Source organism: Hemicordylus capensis, chromosome 4 (assembly GCF_027244095.1).
Source record: "Hemicordylus capensis ecotype Gifberg chromosome 4, rHemCap1.1.pri, whole genome shotgun sequence".
In the NCBI taxonomy this organism is placed as follows: Eukaryota; Metazoa; Chordata; class Lepidosauria; order Squamata; family Cordylidae; genus Hemicordylus; species Hemicordylus capensis.
Window position 1 is genome coordinate 69,679,303 of NC_069660.1, and position 20,828 is coordinate 69,700,130.

Genomic DNA, 20,828 nt, shown 5'->3' on the forward strand with positions numbered 1-20,828 from the left:
CACCACCAACTTCCAGGGCTGTCTTTAGCTTTGATGGGGCCCAGAAACAAGAACATTGGTGGGGGGTGTGTGTCTTATGATGAATCAGTCTGTTCCAGCCCCACCAGAGCCAGAAGAATCTCTGTGGCTGTGCTGCAGTGCAGGGGTCCCTTAAGCAGCTCCAGGACATCCTGAGCAGCTCCCACTTCCCCCTTCAGACAGGCCTCCCAACTTCAACACAAGCTTCCACAATGCAGTGGATGGTTGTGATCTAGTAATGACTCATTTCCTGAAAGGTTCACTTGGCGTTTACTTCTGTTTCTGTACTTCTGTTTCAAACTTCACAAATGACTTCATAGAAGGCTGTTTGTCACCTTCCCCGAAGAGAGGAGTAATTGCCCAGAGTTAGCATGGCAAATAATTCTCTGCAGATCTGGGTTAAATCTGGAGCTTGCAAGTCAGGGGTGCACAACTCCAGTCACTTTGAAGATGGCTGCTTTTATATTTTTTAGTCATCTGGGTAGGCCACATTATTACATTTATTGCAGAAAATAATATTTTGGTCACAATTAACTTGTTGTTTTCATTTTAACCCATTCTCTACAAACCCTCCTTTTTGCTTTGCCCCACCTCTTCTTTCTCTGCACCACCTCTGATCCCTCTGAACCTCTTTCTCTTGTAAAACACTTCTTCCTTTTCTCTGCCCACTCCATTCTGCACCCTCTCTGTGTCTCTCTCCCCCCCCCACCACCACAACAGGTCTACATACTTTCTTTTTCTGCTTTCTGAGCCACAACTTTCTTGGCACCCCATCTCTCTTTCACCCTCCTTTCTTCTGTCAGGGCTCCCTTCTTGCTCTGTTTCTGTCCCCTCACAAACTCCGTTTCTCTTTCTGCTCCCTGACAGGCAAATTTCACATTACACAGATGCACAGAATCTAGCCCCAATGGCCAGCGTTAGTGAGCAGAAGCCTCTTTGTTGTGAGACATTTTTAGCATGAAAAAGTGGAGGGGCAGAGGGCGCTTAACCTCTTCTTTGCCCACCATTATTGCAACACCCCTGCCAGCTACTTTTCCCATTGCAGAGTTCTTGTGTGTAAAGGAAATGTGGTTTGTCCTGAAGAGAGAGAGGATCAAGAGCAGGGGGCAGCTGATTTACTTCAGTGTGGAGTTGCCATAATTCCCAGTGCCTTGGCCCTTTCAGAATGAAATGCTCAATCGGCAAATCCAGAAGGAGATCTGGCGGATCCAGGACGTGATGGAGGGACTAAGGAAGAACAACCCCTCTCGGGGCACAGACACTGCAAAGCACAGAGGTAAGCACCACTCCTCTTAGTTCTAGCCTCTGGGTTAGATACTTGGAGAAGCAGACAGAAGGCTCGACTTATCTGAATATCTGCCACTCCTTCCACAGCATGCACGCCCATACTTCATTATCTGCCATCTGGAGATGTTTTCTTTCTTTTGCTGGTGTAGGAGTTACGTTATTACAATTTGGCGCTGAAACGTCAGTGTCAGAGTTGCCACATTATCCAGAAATTACCCAAACTTGAGGTTATTTTAGACATTATGTAAAAGGCACTGTACATGAGCAGATTGTCTAAAATGGGTCCAGAAGTTCTGCCCCTGTCCCATCAGTCATCCCTGTCAGTGCCCTGCTCACGGTAAGAGCGGCACCCGCCATCACGGATGTGGCATTTGTCTCTTCAGACAAACGCCGCTTTAACTGTGAGTGGGGCGCTGACAAGGATGACTGACACGGCAAAGGCAGGACTTCCAGCTCCATTTCAGACACTCTATCACCTAATGGTGCAGTGGGGAAATGACTTGACTAGCAAGCCAGAGGTTGTAGGTTCAAATCCCCGCTGGTATGTTTCTCAGACTATGGGAAACACCTATATTGGGCAGCAGCGATATAGGAAGATGATGAAAGGCATCATCATCATCTCATACTGCATGGGAGGAGGCAATGGTAAACTCCTCCTGTATTCTACCAAAGACAACCACAGGACTCTGTGGGCGCCAGGAGTCGATACCAACTCGACGGCACCTATACTCGTGTAGAGGGCCTTTTGTATAACTTCTGCTTAGGGCTGTGGCTTCTGGACTGTGGAGAAACTGGTCTGGATTTTGAAGAAGGAGGAGGGGAGGTGGGAGAAAGAGGTTGTAAGTGCATAAAACCTTTCAAGCCCTGAGAGAAGGAATAGTGAGTGTTTTTGTGGTTCATTTCAGTTCTCAAATGTAATTTCAGAAAGTGCCTTTTCAGAAAAGCGACTCAGCCTCATATATTTCTGTCTGTGAATGATTCCTTTCCATGCTGCACAGCAGAATAACCATGCAAGTCAAGAAAAATTCCCCTTGAGTCCAATGGACATGATGTTTTCTGAATATATATATATATATATATATGAATGAAAACTGGCACAGAGAATTGTAACTTCCATTGTAATGATGCTGCAGATTCTCTCATCTTAGTACATGATGGAATGTTTTAACTATGGACTTGGCTACTGAAATCAGTGAGCATCTTGTTTGCCCCACAGCAACTTGTATTATTCAGAGGCATATTTGCTGTCTTTCACAAGGCAGTCAAGACCTATTTATTTCAGCGGGCAGCTGGTTTTTTGGCTGACTGCTCTGCATGGAGTTTGATCTGCTGATACTCCTTCCAAGGTTGCTACTTGCTGCTTTTTATTTTATGCATGTCTTAAGATTATAAGGCCATGCACATGACCTTAGCTGCAAGAATGGGGGGGGGAGGCAGAAGCTTACCTGCCTACCCCCCACACGAGCAGTGGCCCCCTCAGACTCTGCTGTACCACGTGCCCATCTGAGCGGCACTGTGGCAGGGTTCCAAGGTGGGATCAAGAGGAGGAAGTCCTCCTGCATCCCAGAGTGCACTGCACAAGCAGTGGAGTGGTTGATCTCAGTAGAGCAGCTACACCACTCTGTGCATCCATTCTGTCCCCCTGGCTCGCTGCTTAAAATGGCGGCAGGCCAGTGGGAAGCCCAGCTACCTGGCAGCGATCGCACACACGACTGCCTACCGAGTTAGAATGAACCATCAGTAAATGAACTATCAGTTCGTTCTACCTTGGTAAATAGCCAGGTAGAGAAGTCGAGCTCGACAGGTATGGAGCAGCCTGGAAGCTACAGGGTTCCTGGTGCTCCAGACAACACGAGTCATGAAAATAGCCTCTGTGATCCTCCCCCTGCCCAATAAAATATATTGCTGTACTTTGCAAAGGCTTTGGTTATTTTAGAGAGGAAAGAAATGTAAATGTCTACATAAGGCTCATTTAGCTATTGTGGCTCATAGACCTTGATAGACTTCTCTTGCGGCAATGAATTAATTATCCTTGTCTGTCCTGAATTTCCTGACAACCAATTTCACTGGGCAAATCTGAGTCCTAGAATTATGAAAGGAAGAAAAATTCTCTCTATCCATATCCTCCCCGGCATGCTTCACTTTATAAACCTGTATCATCCCCTGTCCCCACACATGGTAATAACCTTTTTTCTAAATGAAAAAGCCCCAAATCATACTCTTGCCTTATCGAAAAGGCCCTGATCATTTTGCTTGCTTTCCCCCCTGTGCCTTTGCCAGCACTGCCCTTCTAAGAAGGAGCTACTAGAGCTATTCAGCGTGATACTAAAGCAGCCTACATTTCCCCATATGTGTGTGCCCTTCTGTATCAGCATATGCGGCTTTAACGCCCTCTGGTGACTCCTTTCTCATAAAACATATGACACTCCACTAAAAGATGAAACTCATTTTATTTTGTCACATGGCAGTATACATGGGGGTATGCCCTCCCCCCCACCGCCACACATGTATCGGAAAAATGTTGTGCATGAAGTGGCATTCAGTGTCAATGGCATTCAGTGGCATTCAGCCAAGGCTGTAGCTTCCAGCCCTTTCAAGGGAGAGTAGGTTTTCTTTTTCCCCTCCCGCCGCAGATAACTTTCTGTCTCTCTAGCGTACAGCTCAGTGGCTCGTTCCCCTGCTAATCCATCCACCAATGCAAATGCTTGGCTCATTTGTCCCTTCCTTCTCCTGTTACTTTTCTGCAGTGACCCTTGGCCCATCAGGAACCTACAGCTCCAACAGCCCAGCCAGCCCTTTGAGCTCAGCCAGCCTCACAAGCCCCCTGAGCCCTTTCTCTCTTGTGTCAGGATCCCAGAGCTCCCCTACCAAGCAAGGCAGCAATGAGGTGAGTGAATCTTTCATTGCTGAGGAGGAGGAGGAGGAGGAGATGCAGCAAAATGAACAAAAAGGAGGGTTTGCAGTCATTGCACAAGATGCTCTCTGTTGCACTTCTCTTTTCATGATTATCATTCCACCAGTAGATGGCGGCCCAGACCTTGTTCTGACAAGGGTGGCAGAGCCTGCAGTAGGTTTTTCAACTGAACTGCAAAGACTCACGTTTAAACCAGAGGTTCTCAAACTTAAGTGACTCAGTGGGGAAATGCTTGACTAACGAGTAGAAGGTTGCCGGTTCGAATCCCCACTGGTATTATATCGGGCAGCAGCGAAATAGGAAGATGCTGAAAGGTATCATCTCATACTGTACAGGAGGAGGCAATGGTAAACCCCTCCTGTATTCAAAGAAAACCAAAGGGCTCTGTGGTCACCAGGAGTCGAAATCGACTTGATGGCACACTTTACTTTACTCTCAAACTTGTATCCCCAGATGATGTTGGACTGACTACAATTCCCATCATCTCCAGCCAAAGGCCACTGTGGCTGGGGATGGTGGGAGTTGTAGTCCAATGTCATCTGGGGACCCAGGTTTAAGAACCTCTGGTTTATACTCTTGTGACGTTGGGTGCTTCAAGATATTGTTCCCAGTGGCAACAGTATGCTGAACCAAAAAGTACAATAGAAAGAACCTTAAAGAAGAGATACTTTCTATTCTGGGATCTGCTCATTTGGTGTTGCAGGAGCAGTTCCACCATGCTGTTCTATCAGGGCAGCAAGACTACCAATAATCAGCACAGGGATTGACAGTTTAAAGTACAGATTACAGGTAGCCAGCACAATCATTCATAGCACCAGTCACCTGAAAATACTGCACCTGGGAACATCTTGACTGGAGACACACAATTGTTCACTTGTTTTTCAGAGAGCTTCTCATGATGTAGATACTTCTCCCACATTGGACTGTAGTTAACAGGTTTTGCACATTTTTGGTACAATACAAATGCTAAATTTGACCAGAGGTGGCAGTGGGGAAAATATGTCTGTGCATGATAAGTAATACCTCTCTCAAACCACTTTAGAATATAACAAAATTTGTATTTCCACTTTTGGCTTTGAAGTGCTCACTGAGAAAATGATCACTATATAGTAATAGTCAGTTTCATTATTGACTTTTATTCTGCTAGGGAAAGGCTGTGCCTTTAGAAATTAGGTAATGAATGAATGGGCTTCTTACCCTATGGCAGGTCTCCCGCCTTTCCTCCATTGTGTTTGTGCTGTTGCCAAGCAACCAGTGTCGGATCAGAGCTTGTGCCTTGGTAGCGTTAACAGGGAAATTGCTTCTGTGGCTTTTCAGAAATGATCAGGACAGAGCCTTAGGGAGCCACGAGCCAGGTGGTTTTCCTTCAGCTGTGGCACTAAGAAAAGCTGCTGCACAAGCAGTTCACCACATCATGACAGCTGCTCCATGGTGTGATTTAAAATGGCCTCCACATGATGGACATAAAGAGGGATGGGATGCTCATCTATTGCAGCAATAGGCATGTGGCTCTAAGGACTGTAGGCAGGAATACTCCAAGCACCCTAAAACCTCAGGATGATTCAGATGTAGTTCTGTCATGTGGGTTTTTGAGGCCTGCTCTGCTTCTTGTTACACCCCACAGTAGCCTCTTGTTCACCCATCACAAATGGAAGCCTGAGCCACTGGACTGAACTAAAAGACAAAGGTGGTCCATACGGTGCTGCTGTCCATGTTATTTTTCCTCTACGCCACCCCCCCCCCTTTTTTTTTAAGTTGAAGAGATTGATGTCTCTTGTCCATACTAGTTGGACAGACGTTTCTAGACCTTTTAAGTTGCTCTGTGCTGTATCTCTCATGCAGTCCAGACTCCTGTCCCCAAACAAACACTAACCTCCGCCCCATTCACTTTTCATCCTATGCATAACTTCCTATGTGGCTAAAATCTTGTGATATCAGTGCATGATGGCAGGGGTTCTCAAAGTGCAGGTCACAGCCCTCTGGCAGCTTGCAAAGAATTTAAAAGGGGATTGGGAGTCAGGAGGGAGCTGTTGGGAAGCAGGGGCCATATCCAGTGCCCCCAAGGCATGGCAGTGGTCAGGGTGACTGAAGGGAGAGAGGAAGACAGGAGTCAACAACCATTCAACTCCTACACTATGAACATATCCCAGGGCAGGCACAGAAGCTGTGCTTCTTTGACCAATGGGCCGGAAGAGAGTTCTCTCTCAGGAGATTACTCACAATTCCTCATCTCCTGAGAAGGAACTGTCTTGGCCAAAGAAGCCAATGGGCCAAAAGAAGTTGCTGTGCCCACTCTCAGCTTTGTGTGGATTTTGGTGACAGAAAACCAAAAGCTTTGTGTAGATTTTGGTGATACAAAATCAGAAAATACGGTCGAAAAGCTTTTCTATTTCTGATCAAATTTCAAAATTCAGATGAATAATTTTAACATATCATTTTTAAAAATGCTAAATATTCAAAAATTAGGGCTAGCGTTCAAAAATAGGATTGGAATCTAATCCTGATTTTTGAACACTAATCCTGATTTTTGAACCTAGCTTTAATCATGTGGGCGGGGAGGGGGGCATAACTTTAAATATTATTTTAGAAGGTCACAGTATCAGAAAGTTTGAGAACCCCGGCATTATGGAATTACCATTGGGCTTTCTGAACAGTTGTGTCATAGATATCAGTTTATATTGTGTGGCTGGCAGCAGGCTGCTAACATCATAAAATATCTGTATTTTGGATAATGTGCCTTGAAACAGATGCATTTTTATTTTGAAATAACATATTTTTTGGAGCGGTTGAAAGTCAAATCCCTTTTTATATTGTGTACATGGTTGAGTAACATCAGCCTAAAAGAAGGCTTGAATGGCCTTCTTTTGGAATAGGTTTGTCCAGCAAGGCAAAGGCTGGCTGTGTGATGCCTGGTCTATTGGGGTGCTCAGTTGCAGCTGTCCTATCCTGGGTTTAACACCTGTCTCTGTTTGAGTCTGTGTCTCACTAATTCTCTTTTCCTTCCCATTCTCACAGTTTCTCTGCTCTTACTCCTAACACTTCTTGGCTTCCTCTCCACTTCAGGAGCCTGGTCCACCTCGACCTCCCCTCCCTAAATCATATGTGCCCTTGGAATCTCCTCCGACTGTCCCTCCGCTCCCTACTGAAAGCCGCCTCTGGCCGTATCCTAGCTCCCCTTCCTGGCAGCAAAGCAGCGAGGCGAAGAGGGGACAGGTATCAACATGGAGCTTGAAAACTGGAGGCCTGCTATATCCTCCATCACACTCAGCAGGAATTGGGAAGAGCCAGTTGGCTAACAATTATCTCTCCCAGCCAATCTGTGCTCTCCTAAGCCCATTGTCAAAAATGGCAAGCATGCGCGTACATATTTTCCCAATATGTAGATTATATACAAGTATGAAAATTTTCATCTTCAAAACAGCCCTGAGGCTTCTAGGACAATTTGCCATTTGGAGAATTCAATGAGCTATATTCTCTTAATGGCTGGCTGCAGATCACATAGTCATGGGTGGGAACAGAAGGCAAGAATGGAGCTCAGATTTCTAACCAGAGACCTGGGCTGGAGGCACACAATAGTTTTTGTTCAGTTGAAGTCAGTATAAAAGAGGGACTGCTGCTCATGATGTGAATATGTATTCAACTTTTGCCTCAAGTTAAAAGACTTTGCAGGTTTTTGAAACAGTACAAAAACCTCCTGAACCGCCCCCCCCCTTTTTTTAAACAGGTGGACACGGGATGTGTGTACATGAGAAGCAGTGCTTTTCTCAAGTCAGTTTAAACTCTCCTAAAAATTATTATCTGCCTCATCCAGATTTAGGCTACTATTTATATTGGTGGTCCAATTATCTGTGCATCCATTGGCCCCTCTGCTCAGTGGAATATACAAAACATGTCCATGGTGTGCAAGTGTCTTTAACAAGAATATAATGGACGGTAATTCAATCACCTTGGATTAATATTTATGGGCATTCAGCTTTACCAGGGTGAATTTATTAATCCCATGAAGGTAGATGAAATATTTTAAAACTGCTGAGCTGGCTTTTCATGTCAATGTTGAGAGGGGATATTGCATCTTTGGGATCTCATTAGAGCTGGTTTGAGGGATGTAACCATTATTGGCCACTTGTGGGGTGGGTGGGAGAGGAAAGCTCTGGACCCTTCTGCAGCTCTCACTTTAAATATGCCCTTGCTTACCCCAGTGGAATTTCACAGGCTATGCATATCAGAAACACAAGACAGCAACCAACCTTAGGAAATTTAGGCAAGCCCAGCAAAACATAAAGTAAGGAAAGTCATCATGGGGATGATACATGAGGAATTAAGGCAGTTAACTTTAGCTATGGTGGCAGGGAAAATATCTGAAATTGATTTTTCAAACCCAAAGTAATTTTTTTCAATCAAGTTAAGAAAATGTTTTTGAATAATGCTGATGATTCTGACCTTCCATAAGAAGGCAGGGATGTGCATGAACCGGGGTTTGTGCAAAGGTTCAGCGCCGCAGGGAGGGGAGTGGGATCTTTTTTTAAAAGGAGAGCAGGTCTTTACCTGCTCTCCACCACCACAAGTAGCTTCCTGCCGTGGTGGCACTTGTCCCAAGTACCCATGCATGGCGCAAGCACATGCATGATGTCTGCACGTGCGCGGACACCATTTGCTGACCATGCAAATGGCACCAGTGCATGTGCAGACACCATGTGTGTGCTAGTGCCACATGTAGGTACTTGGGACATGCACCTCCGCAGCAGGAAGGTGTTTGCGGCAGCAGAGAGCAGGAAAGGACCTGCTCTCCATTTTAAAAAAGATCCCGCTCCTCACTTCCCTCCCTGTGGTGCTGAACCTGTGCCCGGACCTCAGTTCATGTACATCCCTATAAGAAGGCTGTGAGGATTAAGCCATTTCTATCAAGTGAACAAGAATAAGATGCTATTACAAGATAAGGGACATGTGAGTGAAATACTTGCTCAGGACCTGATCCACAGAGAGGCTCCCAGTCATTTATAACCCAGATAGGCTTAAGCTGTACAGACTCTCATGTCTTTATGATGAAGTTAATGTTCTTACTGGTGCATGAACCTAGGCAGGCAGACATGGTTAACAATAAGTAAAACATTTGAGTGGTTGTTTGATGCAAGTGGCCAATGTAATGGTTGCAGCTCAGTTGCCTTTGCCAATTCTATGCCATCCTGCCTTGTGACTTTAGTTCTATTGTGCTTTTCCATTCCTTCATTCACCCCCTGCAATCGTCATCTATGTTCCTAGCAGAGATTGCCCTTGAAGATGCTATGTGAGATGAAGCAGAAGGAGAGGGACTTGGGCAGGTTTTGTTGCAGATGTGGGCATGCTCATCCTTCCCAGAGAAGAACCTTCTCTGTGGAAAACATCTCTTCTCCAAGCTGTTGCTTCTGTATATGTTGGATCAAGGGTACAATGATTTCCCAAAGCTTTTTGTACAGCTTCTAGTCTCCATTTGCCGGAGTGGAGTGGTGGAGATTTAATCTTAACGAACATATGAAGTTGCCTTATACTGAATCACACCATTGGTTCATCTAGCTCAGTACTATCTGACACCACCTCTCTAGGGTTTCAGGCAGTGGTCTGCTCCAGCCCTATCTTGACCTACCAGGAACTGCAGCTGGGACTTTCTGCATGCAAAGCATGCGCTCTGTCATCCCCAGTGCTCTCGTTTGAACAAAAACAAATTGAAAGCTTTCCACACAGTTTAATGAGGCTTGATCTTCAACTAGTAAGGAGGACTCTGGGGGCTAAGACGGTGTTAAGCAACAGTTCCTTTACAATCTGATGTTGCTTTAAGAAAGGAATAAGAAAGCTCCACTAGTCCTAACCCCAGTGCTTTGGATATAATTGTTCTGCTCCACCACACCTCAGTTTGCAAGACTTCTTGTTCTACAAATTTGAATCAAGCACAAATTTGTCCCATGATTCTTGAATGAAGAAAAAACCTGCACAGGTGCTTCTTTGAGTCACTCTTTCCTTTCCCCATGTTGCTTGGCCATTTCTGTTTGTTTTTGGCATGTCTGTCCGTGTCTGAAATCTGTGTGGGTAAGGAAAGTGACAGCTGTCTTGAGGCAGGATCTCTCCTCAGCCACCCCTTCAGCTCCTCACAGGCAATGCATTTACTCCCACAGTCCAAGTCCAGTTTTGAGCAGAGCAAGAAGGACCATCACCGGATATCCGCTTCAAACCCTACAGTGGAGGCCGGGCTCTTGCAAATGAGACAAGAGCAAGATGCTGATAAGCAAGTGGCTCTCAACAAAGGTAACTGTTGGCAATGAGAATGCAAGGAGGGCACCTAATGTTATTTATTTTAGTTTTAAAACTCTGTAACCTTTTTAATGGGTGGGTTCAGACATAATGGCAGCATCTGTGGTTGCTGCCGCCCTGGGAGCACACACTTCCCTCCACCCAAAAAACTGGCCTCTTTCTGATGAGTCTTACTTAATTGCCTTGTGTGTTCTCCCAGTTGGCATTGTTCCCCCAAGAACCAAGTCACCCATGGATGAGGACACAACACCCATATCGGGCGTGGTGAGGAGGAGTGCCAGCAACCTAGCCAATGGGCTTAACTCCCGGGTAAGGCCAGATCCTCATCATTTTAATAACAATTTGTCAGCATGGGCAGTACCTGGAGGCCATAGATGGTCTTTTGCACATGGCCTAAGATGGGGGAGAAACAATAGTTAGGAGGATGGGAGGGGGACATGGAGCCACGGCAGTCATGACAAATAAGAACTGTGCTTTGGTCTCCCACCATTTCTGTTTTGCCAACTAGCAGCCATGTGGGGCTGCTTTGAAGATGGGGATGTGACACTCGGAGAAAGTGTATTTATCCCTGTCTCTCCAGGTGAATTTCCAAAGTTGCATTTCGTTCTGCTGGGTGGGTAAAGTCAGGTGCGGATGCTCTGCCTGACTTTTCTCCTATAGAACTAATAGCAGCTTTGGAGAGGTGGGGTTTGCACTGAAGAAAGGACACCGAAGGAAAGGGTTTAAATGCCCTCTCCCAGAGCACCACATCCCCATCTTCAACATCTGGCCTCATGTCTGACTTGGCCCTTAGGGAATATTGCAAACAACTGGAATAGACAGCAATAAGGTAGGGGGGAAAGATCAGGACCTGGGTTTTGTGTTGCAGTCTGTTAGGTTCAGCCACTTAGTGGTGCATCGGGGAAGTAACTTGCCTAGGGAGCAAGAGGTTGCAGGTTCGAATCCCTGCTGGTATGTTTCCCAGACTATGGGAAACACCTATATCGGGCAGCAGCGATATAGGAAGATGCTGAAAGGCATCATCTCACACTGCACGGGAGGAGGCAATGGTAAACCCCTCCTGTATTCTACCAAAGAAAACCACATGGCTCTGTGGTCGCCAGGAGTTGGCACTGACCCGACGGCACTACTTCACATATTGTTAAGCTCTGTGAACAGAGGGGAAGGAGATACCCTAAAGTGGTTCTGAACTAATTCATAATAGTTACTTATATTCCATCTCATACTCTTAGGGCAAAATTAGATGTTATGGGAAACGCATGGCTACTGCTGAAAACCCATACTATCTCCTCCTCTCCTCTTATCCTCTCCCTGGCAAAACATCCAGTAAAATAAAATATATGATATGAAATTATCACACTTCTTGCTCCACTTTATGGCCTGCTGTTTCTGTGTGTGTGGAGGGAAGGGTTCAAAATGCAGAAACATTATCCAGACCAGGTGTCAGCATGCAGCCTCTTCAGGCAGCTACCAGGGACTACGACTTCAGCAGGACCCATTGCTGATGAGTCCTCTTTTTTCTAGTGCTCCTCTCAGTGCTGGACAACTGGGGCCACCATCTTGGTTTACCACAATGCTCTTGAGGCAGTGTCCTTATGAAGCATTGTGGGGTGGTGGTGGTAAAGCTGACCAACATTCAGTATAGTCATTGTTTCTCACAATACCCTGGAATTACACTGCATTGGGCACATTGTGGGGAAACCTTTGCTTTTGCCATCCCTTTGCATCGGAAAGTTAAAAGTGGGAACGGGGAGTAGCAGACAGCTGCCACTGCCACCGCACAGACCTTAGAGGCGTGTACCTATGTGGGAGGTGGCTCACTGGAGGACACTTTGCCAAAGGCCTGTCAATGATGCCAGGTCTGACAACTGACATCACATTACACTTGAAAAACAAAAAAGATGGGTGCTACTAGCGAGGGAGCTGGTGGAGAAAGAGGCCTGCTTTTGGGGGCAACTGGCCATCCACTGCTTCCCATAATGTCTGGTTCCCACTTTAGATACTAAATTACTCGCCGCTTTTTCTCACTGAATGAGGTGCTGCCAGAATAGAGTGCTGGGACTTGATTGGATTAGCATTTAACTTTCTCTTGTAATGCTTTGAAAAGCTCCTCTGGGATACTGAAAAACTGAGCTCAGAGAATCATCTGCCTCTTCTCCTCATGTATGCTTTCTAGTTTCATTCGCCCAAATGCAGTTTTGCTCCTAAGAGCCCACAGGCGGTCATAAACCCAAAGCTGTACAGTGCTGACAATGCGTTTTCATCAGAGAGCAGTGCCCCCTGCTGCTCCAGCTTCTTCTACTGTTTCCAAACCCCCTCCTTCCATTCTGTATCACCCGTGCATAACCACATGCATTGCCAGTCCAATGTCCCCACATACGGTTTTGCTAATGGGCCATCCATCTCTTGGCTCTCTTGCTATTCCACTTTAGGGCCCTTCTCCTAACAGAAACCAACTCTTTTCCATTAAGCAGTTTTTCCTAAGAATTACATTGAGAAAACCAAACTTCTTGCAGTTAGGAGGACATTTTTTCTTCCTGAATCTGCTGCCAGCAATGGTGACACCAGGAAAAAAACTGGGGGAGGGGGGTACATAAGAGGCAAAGTTCATTTTGGGGTGGGTGAACTGTATCCCACATGTTAAATTTCTGATACAGACACGGTGGGCTGGTGTGGGGCAAACTACTCGACTGAGGATATGCATGTCCACCCTCTGGAACTGTCCTTGGCCCTCAGGGTAAGCCAGGTTTCCAGTCCAGATGCAGTGGAGATCCCAATGCTGTTTGTACCCATGAACATAATGTGTTTCCCCTCACAGGACAGGCCAAAGAGTGCAGTGTTTTCCAATGAGATGAAGGCGAAGATGAGTGTAGAGGAGCAGATTGATCGCATGAAGCGCCACCAAAGCGGTTCTATGAAGGAGAAGAGGCGGAGCTTGCAGCTTCCAGCCAATCAGCAACAGGCAGATAGCCCTCTCTCTAAAGCACCAGCCTCTTACAAAGTGGTACTGTGTTCCTGTATCAGTCAATGGGTTTTTTTAGGACTTGGCATTTATTTCCCAGGCCTACTCAGATGCCTACTGTCATTCTAGATGCTTCTTAGGGTTGACCTGTGCATAGAGTGACCAAATGTCTTTTCAGAAAGGGGTTTTGCAGGTCTCAAGGCTGCTGAATATGCCAACATGAAGGCTAAGGTTGTCTTGTCTTGATGGGCAAGATTTGGATTGGGTACAACTCAGCAGTTTTCTTTATCTAGGAACATGGAGGGGAGAAGTTAATTTAGTTCTAGTTTTCACAAGCAGCAATTGAGGTGGTAACCTGTGCCTCAGTAGTACCACTTCAGACTGAAGGTGAAGACTCACATGGTGGAATAGTTCCCCATGAAAAGAGCTTGCTCCACAGAGAAAATTGACATGTCAGGCTAGAACCTTTCTCCCTGACACTCAGTTTTCTATATGTAGTGATTTTTATTTTAATATGGAGGAGTATTCCATCACATGAATGCCCACCCAAACTCTGGTGTGAACCTGCAGTCCAGAACAGGTTTGTTGCCTTATCTGCTGTTTGTGAGAAACGGACCATATAGTGTGGCAGATGAGGAAGGGATGGAGGCAATGTGTTGGATGCAAGATAGAAGTACTAGCAAGATAATCTGGGCACTGATCCAGATTTAGAGTTATATCCTTACTTCAAAGTGGTATGATTACGATATGTTCCAGGTGCGTAGACATCGTAGCATCCATGAGGTGGACATATCTGACCTGGAGGCAGCATTACGCTCCGAAGACTCTGGCAAGATGTATGAGACCCCCCGGGAGGAAATTGCTCGCCTGCGCAAAATGGAGCTGGAACCTGAGCATTATGATGTAGACATCAGTAAGGAGGTGAGGTCCAGTTATCTGTACTACAGCCTATTTAGAACAGGGTCTTCCTTCCCTGGAATTTACAGTGGGGTTTAGTTGCCTGTTCTGGTTCTGAAAGTAGCAGAAACACATGCAAGATGGCCAGCCACTTTGGTTTGGTTTAGATGTAGTGCTGAACCATGGTCCAGTCCATGAACTCTGTCTTCATGACAAGGTGCCAACGCATTGGACAACCTGGAGAGATTTACATGACAAGCTGTATTTGTTGGGTGTTTTGTGTTGGATCTGATCCAGAACATTGATTAGGAATGGTTAAAATGAAGGCCAAGGGTTAGACGCTATGGAAAGGTTAGAAATGATTACCTGAGTGAATGTTATTTATGAGACATCCACTTTCATTGTCACCATTTTAACTTGCACCTTACCTCTTTCTGCTCTTCAGCTTTCCACCCCAGATAAAGTCCTCATCCCGGAAAGATACATCGAACTGGAGCCTGATACGCCACTGAGCCCTGAGGAGATGAAGGAGAAGCAAAAGAAGGTGGAAAGGATAAAGACGCTCATTGCCAAATCCAGGTGCAATGCAGTCTCTGGAACCTTCTTACTCCACACATGTTTGCTTTCCCATTCTACCATATGGTCACCAAGGACCAAATGGTCATCAATCCATCTTCAGCTTTAGCCTTTGGGACTTCATACACTTGACTGCCAGGCTATGTGTCTACTTCTGCTGCTGATTTTCAGCACTGTCTTCATACTATTTTTCTCCATTTTTAAAGGGATATTTACCCTTTGAAACATGAAATCAGATTTGTTCTGATACCTGTAGCACTGACCTGATTAGCCTGAGCTATCATACATCAATCCCATCCTAGATGGGAAGGATCACTTGTAAAGCAGTTTATAGCAGAGAGAGAGAAATCAAACTGTATTTTAAATCTGGATAAAAATAGTTCTCTGAAAAATGTTTCATTTGCCCATTAAAATAATGAGTTTTCTTATTTTAAAATGGGCTTCCTTTGCATTGGTTTTGATTTAAATTTGTTGAGTTTGAATTTTGAAGTTTATTTGAAAGTTACTTTTCCTGCTCTAAAGAACAATAATCAAAATAATTCAGCTGCATTTCTGTGCCTAAATATTTGGCTTAACTATATACTGTACTACACTTAAACACTGAGAAGCAGAGAATAGAAAACTTAAGTATACCTAGTGTAAAGAGTAGAGAAATGTGGAGGACTTTTAAAACAATTTCCTTTTTTGCCTAGCTTTACACTGGGCCTCATCCTTTCTGAGTGCTAAGTAATTGTTCAATAGAAAGTGTGCTACTTCATTGTCCCTCCTATCTATGTTTCTTCAGTCTCATTGATCTGCCACTCAGGTGTTTCCAGACAGCGAAATACTCTGTTTGAAAAGAGAAGTTCTTATTGCCTCTCCACTGGTCAGTCAGATGATGTGGCTGGCCACTGTGTAACTTTACAGTACCATCTGATGGCCATTTGCTTCCTGTCTGTGATGAAAATGAAGTTTTTTGACACTACTTTTAAGGCAGTCTCAAAATACTCGCGTCTTATCACGAATGGGTAGCAAATGGCCAACAAGAGGTGCTGGAAGTTTCATGGTGGCTAGACATCATCTGATCACCTCCTGAAGAAGTGGTAAGAACTTTGTTTGCAAGTGGAGTGTTTCTCCATCTGGAAAAGCCCAGAATGTTGTGCCTGCCTTGTGGTTCAGACATGCTCTGGGTAGTCAGCTGCTGGAGCTAACCCCAAGCTTTCTCTCTCGCAGCATGCAGAATGTGGTCCCTCTCAATGAGGGAGAAGTGGACATGCCCCAAGACTCAGAGACCCAGCTACAGGAGCAGGAGAAGCGGATAGAGATCTCCTGTGCCTTGGCTGCAGAAGCCTCCCGACGGGGCCGCATGCTCTCTGGTAAGATATAACCCCCTGCAGTCTTGCAAGAAAGGTTAGACAAGGCATGATCTCCTTAAAGAGACAAAGGCTTCTATTCTGATCTGTAAGTTATCCTAGCCATCATTTGTTCAATGTCTTAGTGTGGCTGTATAACCCTTAGGTAAAATAAATGAGTTAGAAATACTCATTCCCTTGTACAGGCAAGAATAGTACTTAGAAACAAGATAGACTTGATTGCTGGCATGCCAGCTAGTGCAAATTAGTGTCACTGCTTTAAATTAGTCACAGTGATTTATAATGGCCAGAAGGTTGTCCTACAAAGCTAAATGTGCTGTTGCACTACTCTAGTTGCCAATGCATCAAAAAGGTCATCTTTGCATTGCTGCTGCCAAGTGCCCAAGAGGTTAATAATTGGTCCAGGCCATCAATTTGCTTTGCAGTCACAGGCATTATATATAATGTTGTCCTCTTCCTTAACATGTAGCCCATATGGAGCTATGTCAGTGATGTATGGGCAACATCCTTTCTAGTGAATTAAATATATAGTGCATAATATATGCAGCAAATGAAGTTGCCTTCTACTGAGTCAGACCATTGGTCCATCTAGCTCAGTCTACACTGATTAGTATTAGCTCTCCAGGGTCTCAGACAAGGGTCTTTCCCGGCCCTACCTGGAGATGCCAAGGATTGGACCAGGGACCATCTGCATGCAAAGGTCCCAGGTTCTGCAACTGAGCTGTGGCCCTATTCCCCCACTCCCACCCCACCCTGCAAAGACTGACTTGTTATTTAGCACCTTGAAGGGAGAAAGCCTATTCGCAGGGCTGATTCCAGGGCTGAGGGGGTCCTCAGCATGTAAGCAGTGTGAGCCTCCTCCTCTAGGAGGGAACATCAGGAGCTGCCTTGTATCAAGCCAGACATCACTGGTTCATCTAGCTCAGCATTTTCTACTGTCTGGCAGCAGAACCCCCCAAGGTTTCAGGCAGGAGTCTTTCTACCTGGAGATGCCAGGGAGTGAACCTGAGACCTTCTGCATGCAAAGCAGATGCTCTACCACTGAGCTACGGCCCCATCCCTCATGGGGAATAATTACAGTAGACAGCACTCACATGTAGTTACCCATCCAAATGCAAACCAAGGCAAACCCTGATTGACAAAGGGCACACTTCCTGCACACTACTGCAGGGCCAGCTTAATCTCAGAGAGTTAGCTTAGCATGGGAGAGATTTATGGTGATGGCACTGTGATGATGTAAGGGGCCTCTGGAGGAAGCCCATTCTTGGATGGGGAGGATAGGAGGAAATGATGGCTGAGTGAGTTGCTGTGTCATAGTCTCCTTCCACACCCACCCATCCACAAAAGGACCTCCCCCAGAGACCCTTACATCATTACAGAACTGCAGGAATCCTACAGACTGATGGGGAGGGTCAGAGAAGGTAGCAAAACAATGACTTTCTCTGCTGAAAGAATCACTGTCTCCTCTCAACACCTCTAATCTGCAAATGAGAACATTCCCCAGGGGCCCGTGCAATAACACAGGGGCTTCTGTGAGACACTCCCATGTGCAGATGGGAGGGTGCCAGAAGAAGGCAGTAACATCAAGACTCCCTCAATCAAGAGAGTCATGTTGCTGCTGCCACCACATGAAGGTGGGCAGTGACCTGGGCAGGGCCTCTGGGGTTGTTCATGACCCTTCTGTCTGGCACTGGACTCCCAGAAAATGCCAGAATTGGTTGCCTGTGCTTATAGCCTGGGAGTGTCCATGCCCATTGAGCCTAGTGCAGGGAGATCTAATTCTCCAACATTGTCCTTGAGTTCTTATGCCTGGTAGCTGCTGTTGCTACCCTTAGCTGCCTCTGCTGTTCATGATGGGTTCAACTTCAAATCTTTCTTATAAAATGGCAGAGGTCCTTATGCTGGCTGCAGGTGCGATTGGCTTGGGCAGCATCATAATCAAGAGCAAAGAGACTTTGCTCACACATTTTTCTCCCTGGGCTGCTTAAGCAAGGGGAAAGACCTTGGGCTTTTCCTACACTAGTGGTGGTATCTTAAGGATATGGGTATGAAGGGTTTCTGCTGCAGATGAAGTTATTACCAGCTATTGCCATTATTTTCTATAGGAGGGATAATGTTAGTGGATTGTGAAAATACCATCTGGTTACAAACAGCTGTTCTCTTTATAGGCCTTTACATGGCAGATTCCTCCTCTTAGTTCAGTATTGAGGAAACAGGTTCCTTTTACCAGGATGCTGTTGTGTTGACCTTGAAAGCCAGTAATGGTTTGTCTGCTGTGTGGATGGACAAAGCTGAGCGCCAGATAAAGCCTCCACACATCTGGTCTCTGGACTAAATGCACTTCCAAACCCTTTTTTGATCTGCCATGTGCATGCATGTTTTGAATGCATTCCCATGCCAAAAATATGATAAGCTATATGCAACTTTACGTAAAAGCCATTGGGCAAGCAAGCCACACTGTGTGGCAAACAGGAACTACCAAAACGAGAACTGCCATTTTTGGGATGCCAAAAATGTCTCAGGAACCTGCTAGCTGTACACTTGGGGACATTGCATTTGAGTATTGCCCTAGAGCAAGGGTAGGCAACCTTAGCTCTCCAGTTGTTGCTGAAGTACAACTCCCATCATCCCCAGTCACAATTTATTAAGGCTGGAGATGATGGGAGTTGTACTTCAGCAACAACTGGAGAGCCAAGGTTACCTACACCACCTGCTCTAGAGGTTATGGTGGCTTCCTCATCATCTATAATTGACTGAATAACATTTAGGAACAACATAGAAACATAGGAAGCTGCCGTATACTGAGTCAGACCATTGGTCTGTCTAGCTCAGTATTGTCTACACAGACTGTCAGTGGCTTCTCCAGGGTTGCAGACAGGAATCTCTCTCAGCCCTATCTTGGAGAAGCCAGAGAGGGAACTTGGAACCTTCTGCTCTTCCCAGAGCGGCTCCATCCCCTGAGGAGAATATCTTACAATGCTCACATGTGGTCTCCCATTCAAATGCGACCAGAGCAGACCCTGCTTAGCTAAGGAGACAAGTCATGCTTGCTACCACAAGACCAGCTCTCCTTTCTTAGAAAAGAGAAATCTTTGTTTTTGAAAGATCTTTTGCTCATGCTAAAGTTTGGTGAGAAGCTTATGTGATGATCGTCTTTGCCTTGTAGCTAGTACTGTGCATGAGCCCAGTGGAGATGATGATGATTTATTCTTGTCTTTGTTCTTGTTAATCACCATATTGGACCTTTGAATCAATGAATAATAGCCTCACATATTTGGCTTACATGGAGGATGCTCCAGTTCTCATGAATATTAATGCTTCCATTATTTGTTGGAGAGACGTTGAGCAAAAGATAATTGACTTTCTTTAGTAATATGACATGATATGGCTTGTGGTGTCATGTACATATATCATGGAGGAGCCATTTTGTACTGCCCTGTGATTTTCTGATCATTCTTTTCCTATTCTTCTAACCCCTGTTGCTCTATGAAATGTGTTTCCTTGCCTTTGTTTCCTTTTTCCTTGCTTTCCTTTCTGGCTGAAGCATTGTATTCCTCAGGCCCTATCTCCATTTCTTGTTTCCAGCTCAATGTGCCACCCCGAGCCCTCCCACCTCCCCAGCCTCCCCGACTCCACCGACCAAGTCCCTCTCGTCTGACTCATCCCAGGGTGCCGACAGCCATTTTATGCGTGTCTGAGCCATAAAGTAAGCACATTTTCTATTATACTTCATCTCATTCTCTGTGAACCTCTGTCTCTTGGAGCAAAGAAGTAGTAAGCTTCTTTTTCAAGAGTGTCTTCTCTTCTCATCAACCCATCCATTCACGGATATCCATTAAGCTAACACTTTCTTCTTTGCCACAAAGCCCAGTCTCCTTCCATGGAGTCAGTGCAATATGCTTCAGCAGTGAATTGAGGAGTTGCCACAGATTTTCCTGGAGTCCCTTAAGAAAATTCTCTTCTGGCCAGAATGACTTAGTCCAATCACCAGCAATGGTTAGGTACATTTATACCAACAGAGGAACAGGCCTTGTATAGAGTGTGTCTTGTTTCTTAGTCGTGTGCTGAGAAGTCTCTGGTTCATATTTCACCTCTGCCACGAACTTACTCAATGGCCTGGGCCCAAATGCAGTCATGCATTTCTTTCTCTCAGTGGTGGTGTTGTTTTAAACCAAAGGCAACTGAGGGAGGCTATGAGTTTAAATGGCAGAATGGTGATGGAGGGAGCTACTTAACCCTTAACCCTGCTGTAGGTGGACCTCCGCAGATTATCTTAGTAGGCAGCAGGGTTCATGAAGGAAAAGATATATGTGGCATGTCTAGTTTGGGCCTCAGGAAAGCAGCTAAGCTCTCAGCCTATGTTTTGCATCTGCAATCCGGGAATGATGACAACGATAATATTGGCTTATCACATAGGATCATTGTAGGATTTACTGAAATAATGTATGCAAAGATCTTTGAAGATTCAAAGTTTCACATATAACGGCAGCAAGTAAGTATGGGAAAACCACCGGTTGCTGGTAGGCATGCATTCTCACTG

The 20,828-nt window shown here is 45.5% G+C and overlaps 1 protein-coding gene and 1 long non-coding RNA gene across 18 annotated transcripts in view; one reads left to right on the top strand and one right to left on the bottom strand.

Annotated features, from left to right (window-relative positions):
* The window catches only part of PLEKHA6 (pleckstrin homology domain containing A6), a 265,991-nt gene that overhangs the window by 235,110 nt on the left and 10,053 nt on the right, over positions 1 to 20,828 (top strand). For 12 of the 16 annotated variants that reach the window (XR_008306233.1, XM_053246370.1, XM_053246369.1 and 9 more), the window contains 10 exons: positions 1,183 to 1,294; positions 4,053 to 4,192; positions 7,283 to 7,432; positions 10,366 to 10,495; positions 10,701 to 10,810; positions 13,320 to 13,505; positions 14,220 to 14,384; positions 14,806 to 14,939; positions 16,149 to 16,291; positions 19,874 to 19,994. Coding sequence is in view for 15 of the 16 variants with exons in the window: in XM_053246370.1 (XP_053102345.1) it covers positions 1,183 to 1,294; positions 4,053 to 4,192; positions 7,283 to 7,432; positions 10,366 to 10,495; positions 10,701 to 10,810; positions 13,320 to 13,505; positions 14,220 to 14,384; positions 14,806 to 14,939; positions 16,149 to 16,291; positions 19,874 to 19,986 (1,383 nt within the window). In the remaining variant the exon portion in view is untranslated. The remainder of the gene's footprint in view (positions 1 to 1,182; positions 1,295 to 4,052; positions 4,193 to 7,282; positions 7,433 to 10,365; positions 10,496 to 10,700; positions 10,811 to 13,319; positions 13,506 to 14,219; positions 14,385 to 14,805; positions 14,940 to 16,148; positions 16,292 to 19,873; positions 19,995 to 20,828) is intronic. The other 4 variants (XM_053246374.1, XM_053246377.1, XM_053246375.1 and 1 more) reach the window with 3 other exon arrangements.
* The window catches only part of LOC128323378 (uncharacterized), a 40,890-nt gene that overhangs the window by 7,743 nt on the left and 12,319 nt on the right, over positions 1 to 20,828 (bottom strand). Inside the window, exon 2 of one of the 2 annotated variants that reach the window (XR_008306237.1) lies at positions 14,789 to 14,875. This is a non-coding gene — a long non-coding RNA (uncharacterized LOC128323378). Of the gene's footprint in view, positions 1 to 5,416; positions 5,597 to 14,788; positions 14,876 to 20,828 lie in introns of those variants that run through there. The other variant, XR_008306238.1, reaches the window with a different exon arrangement.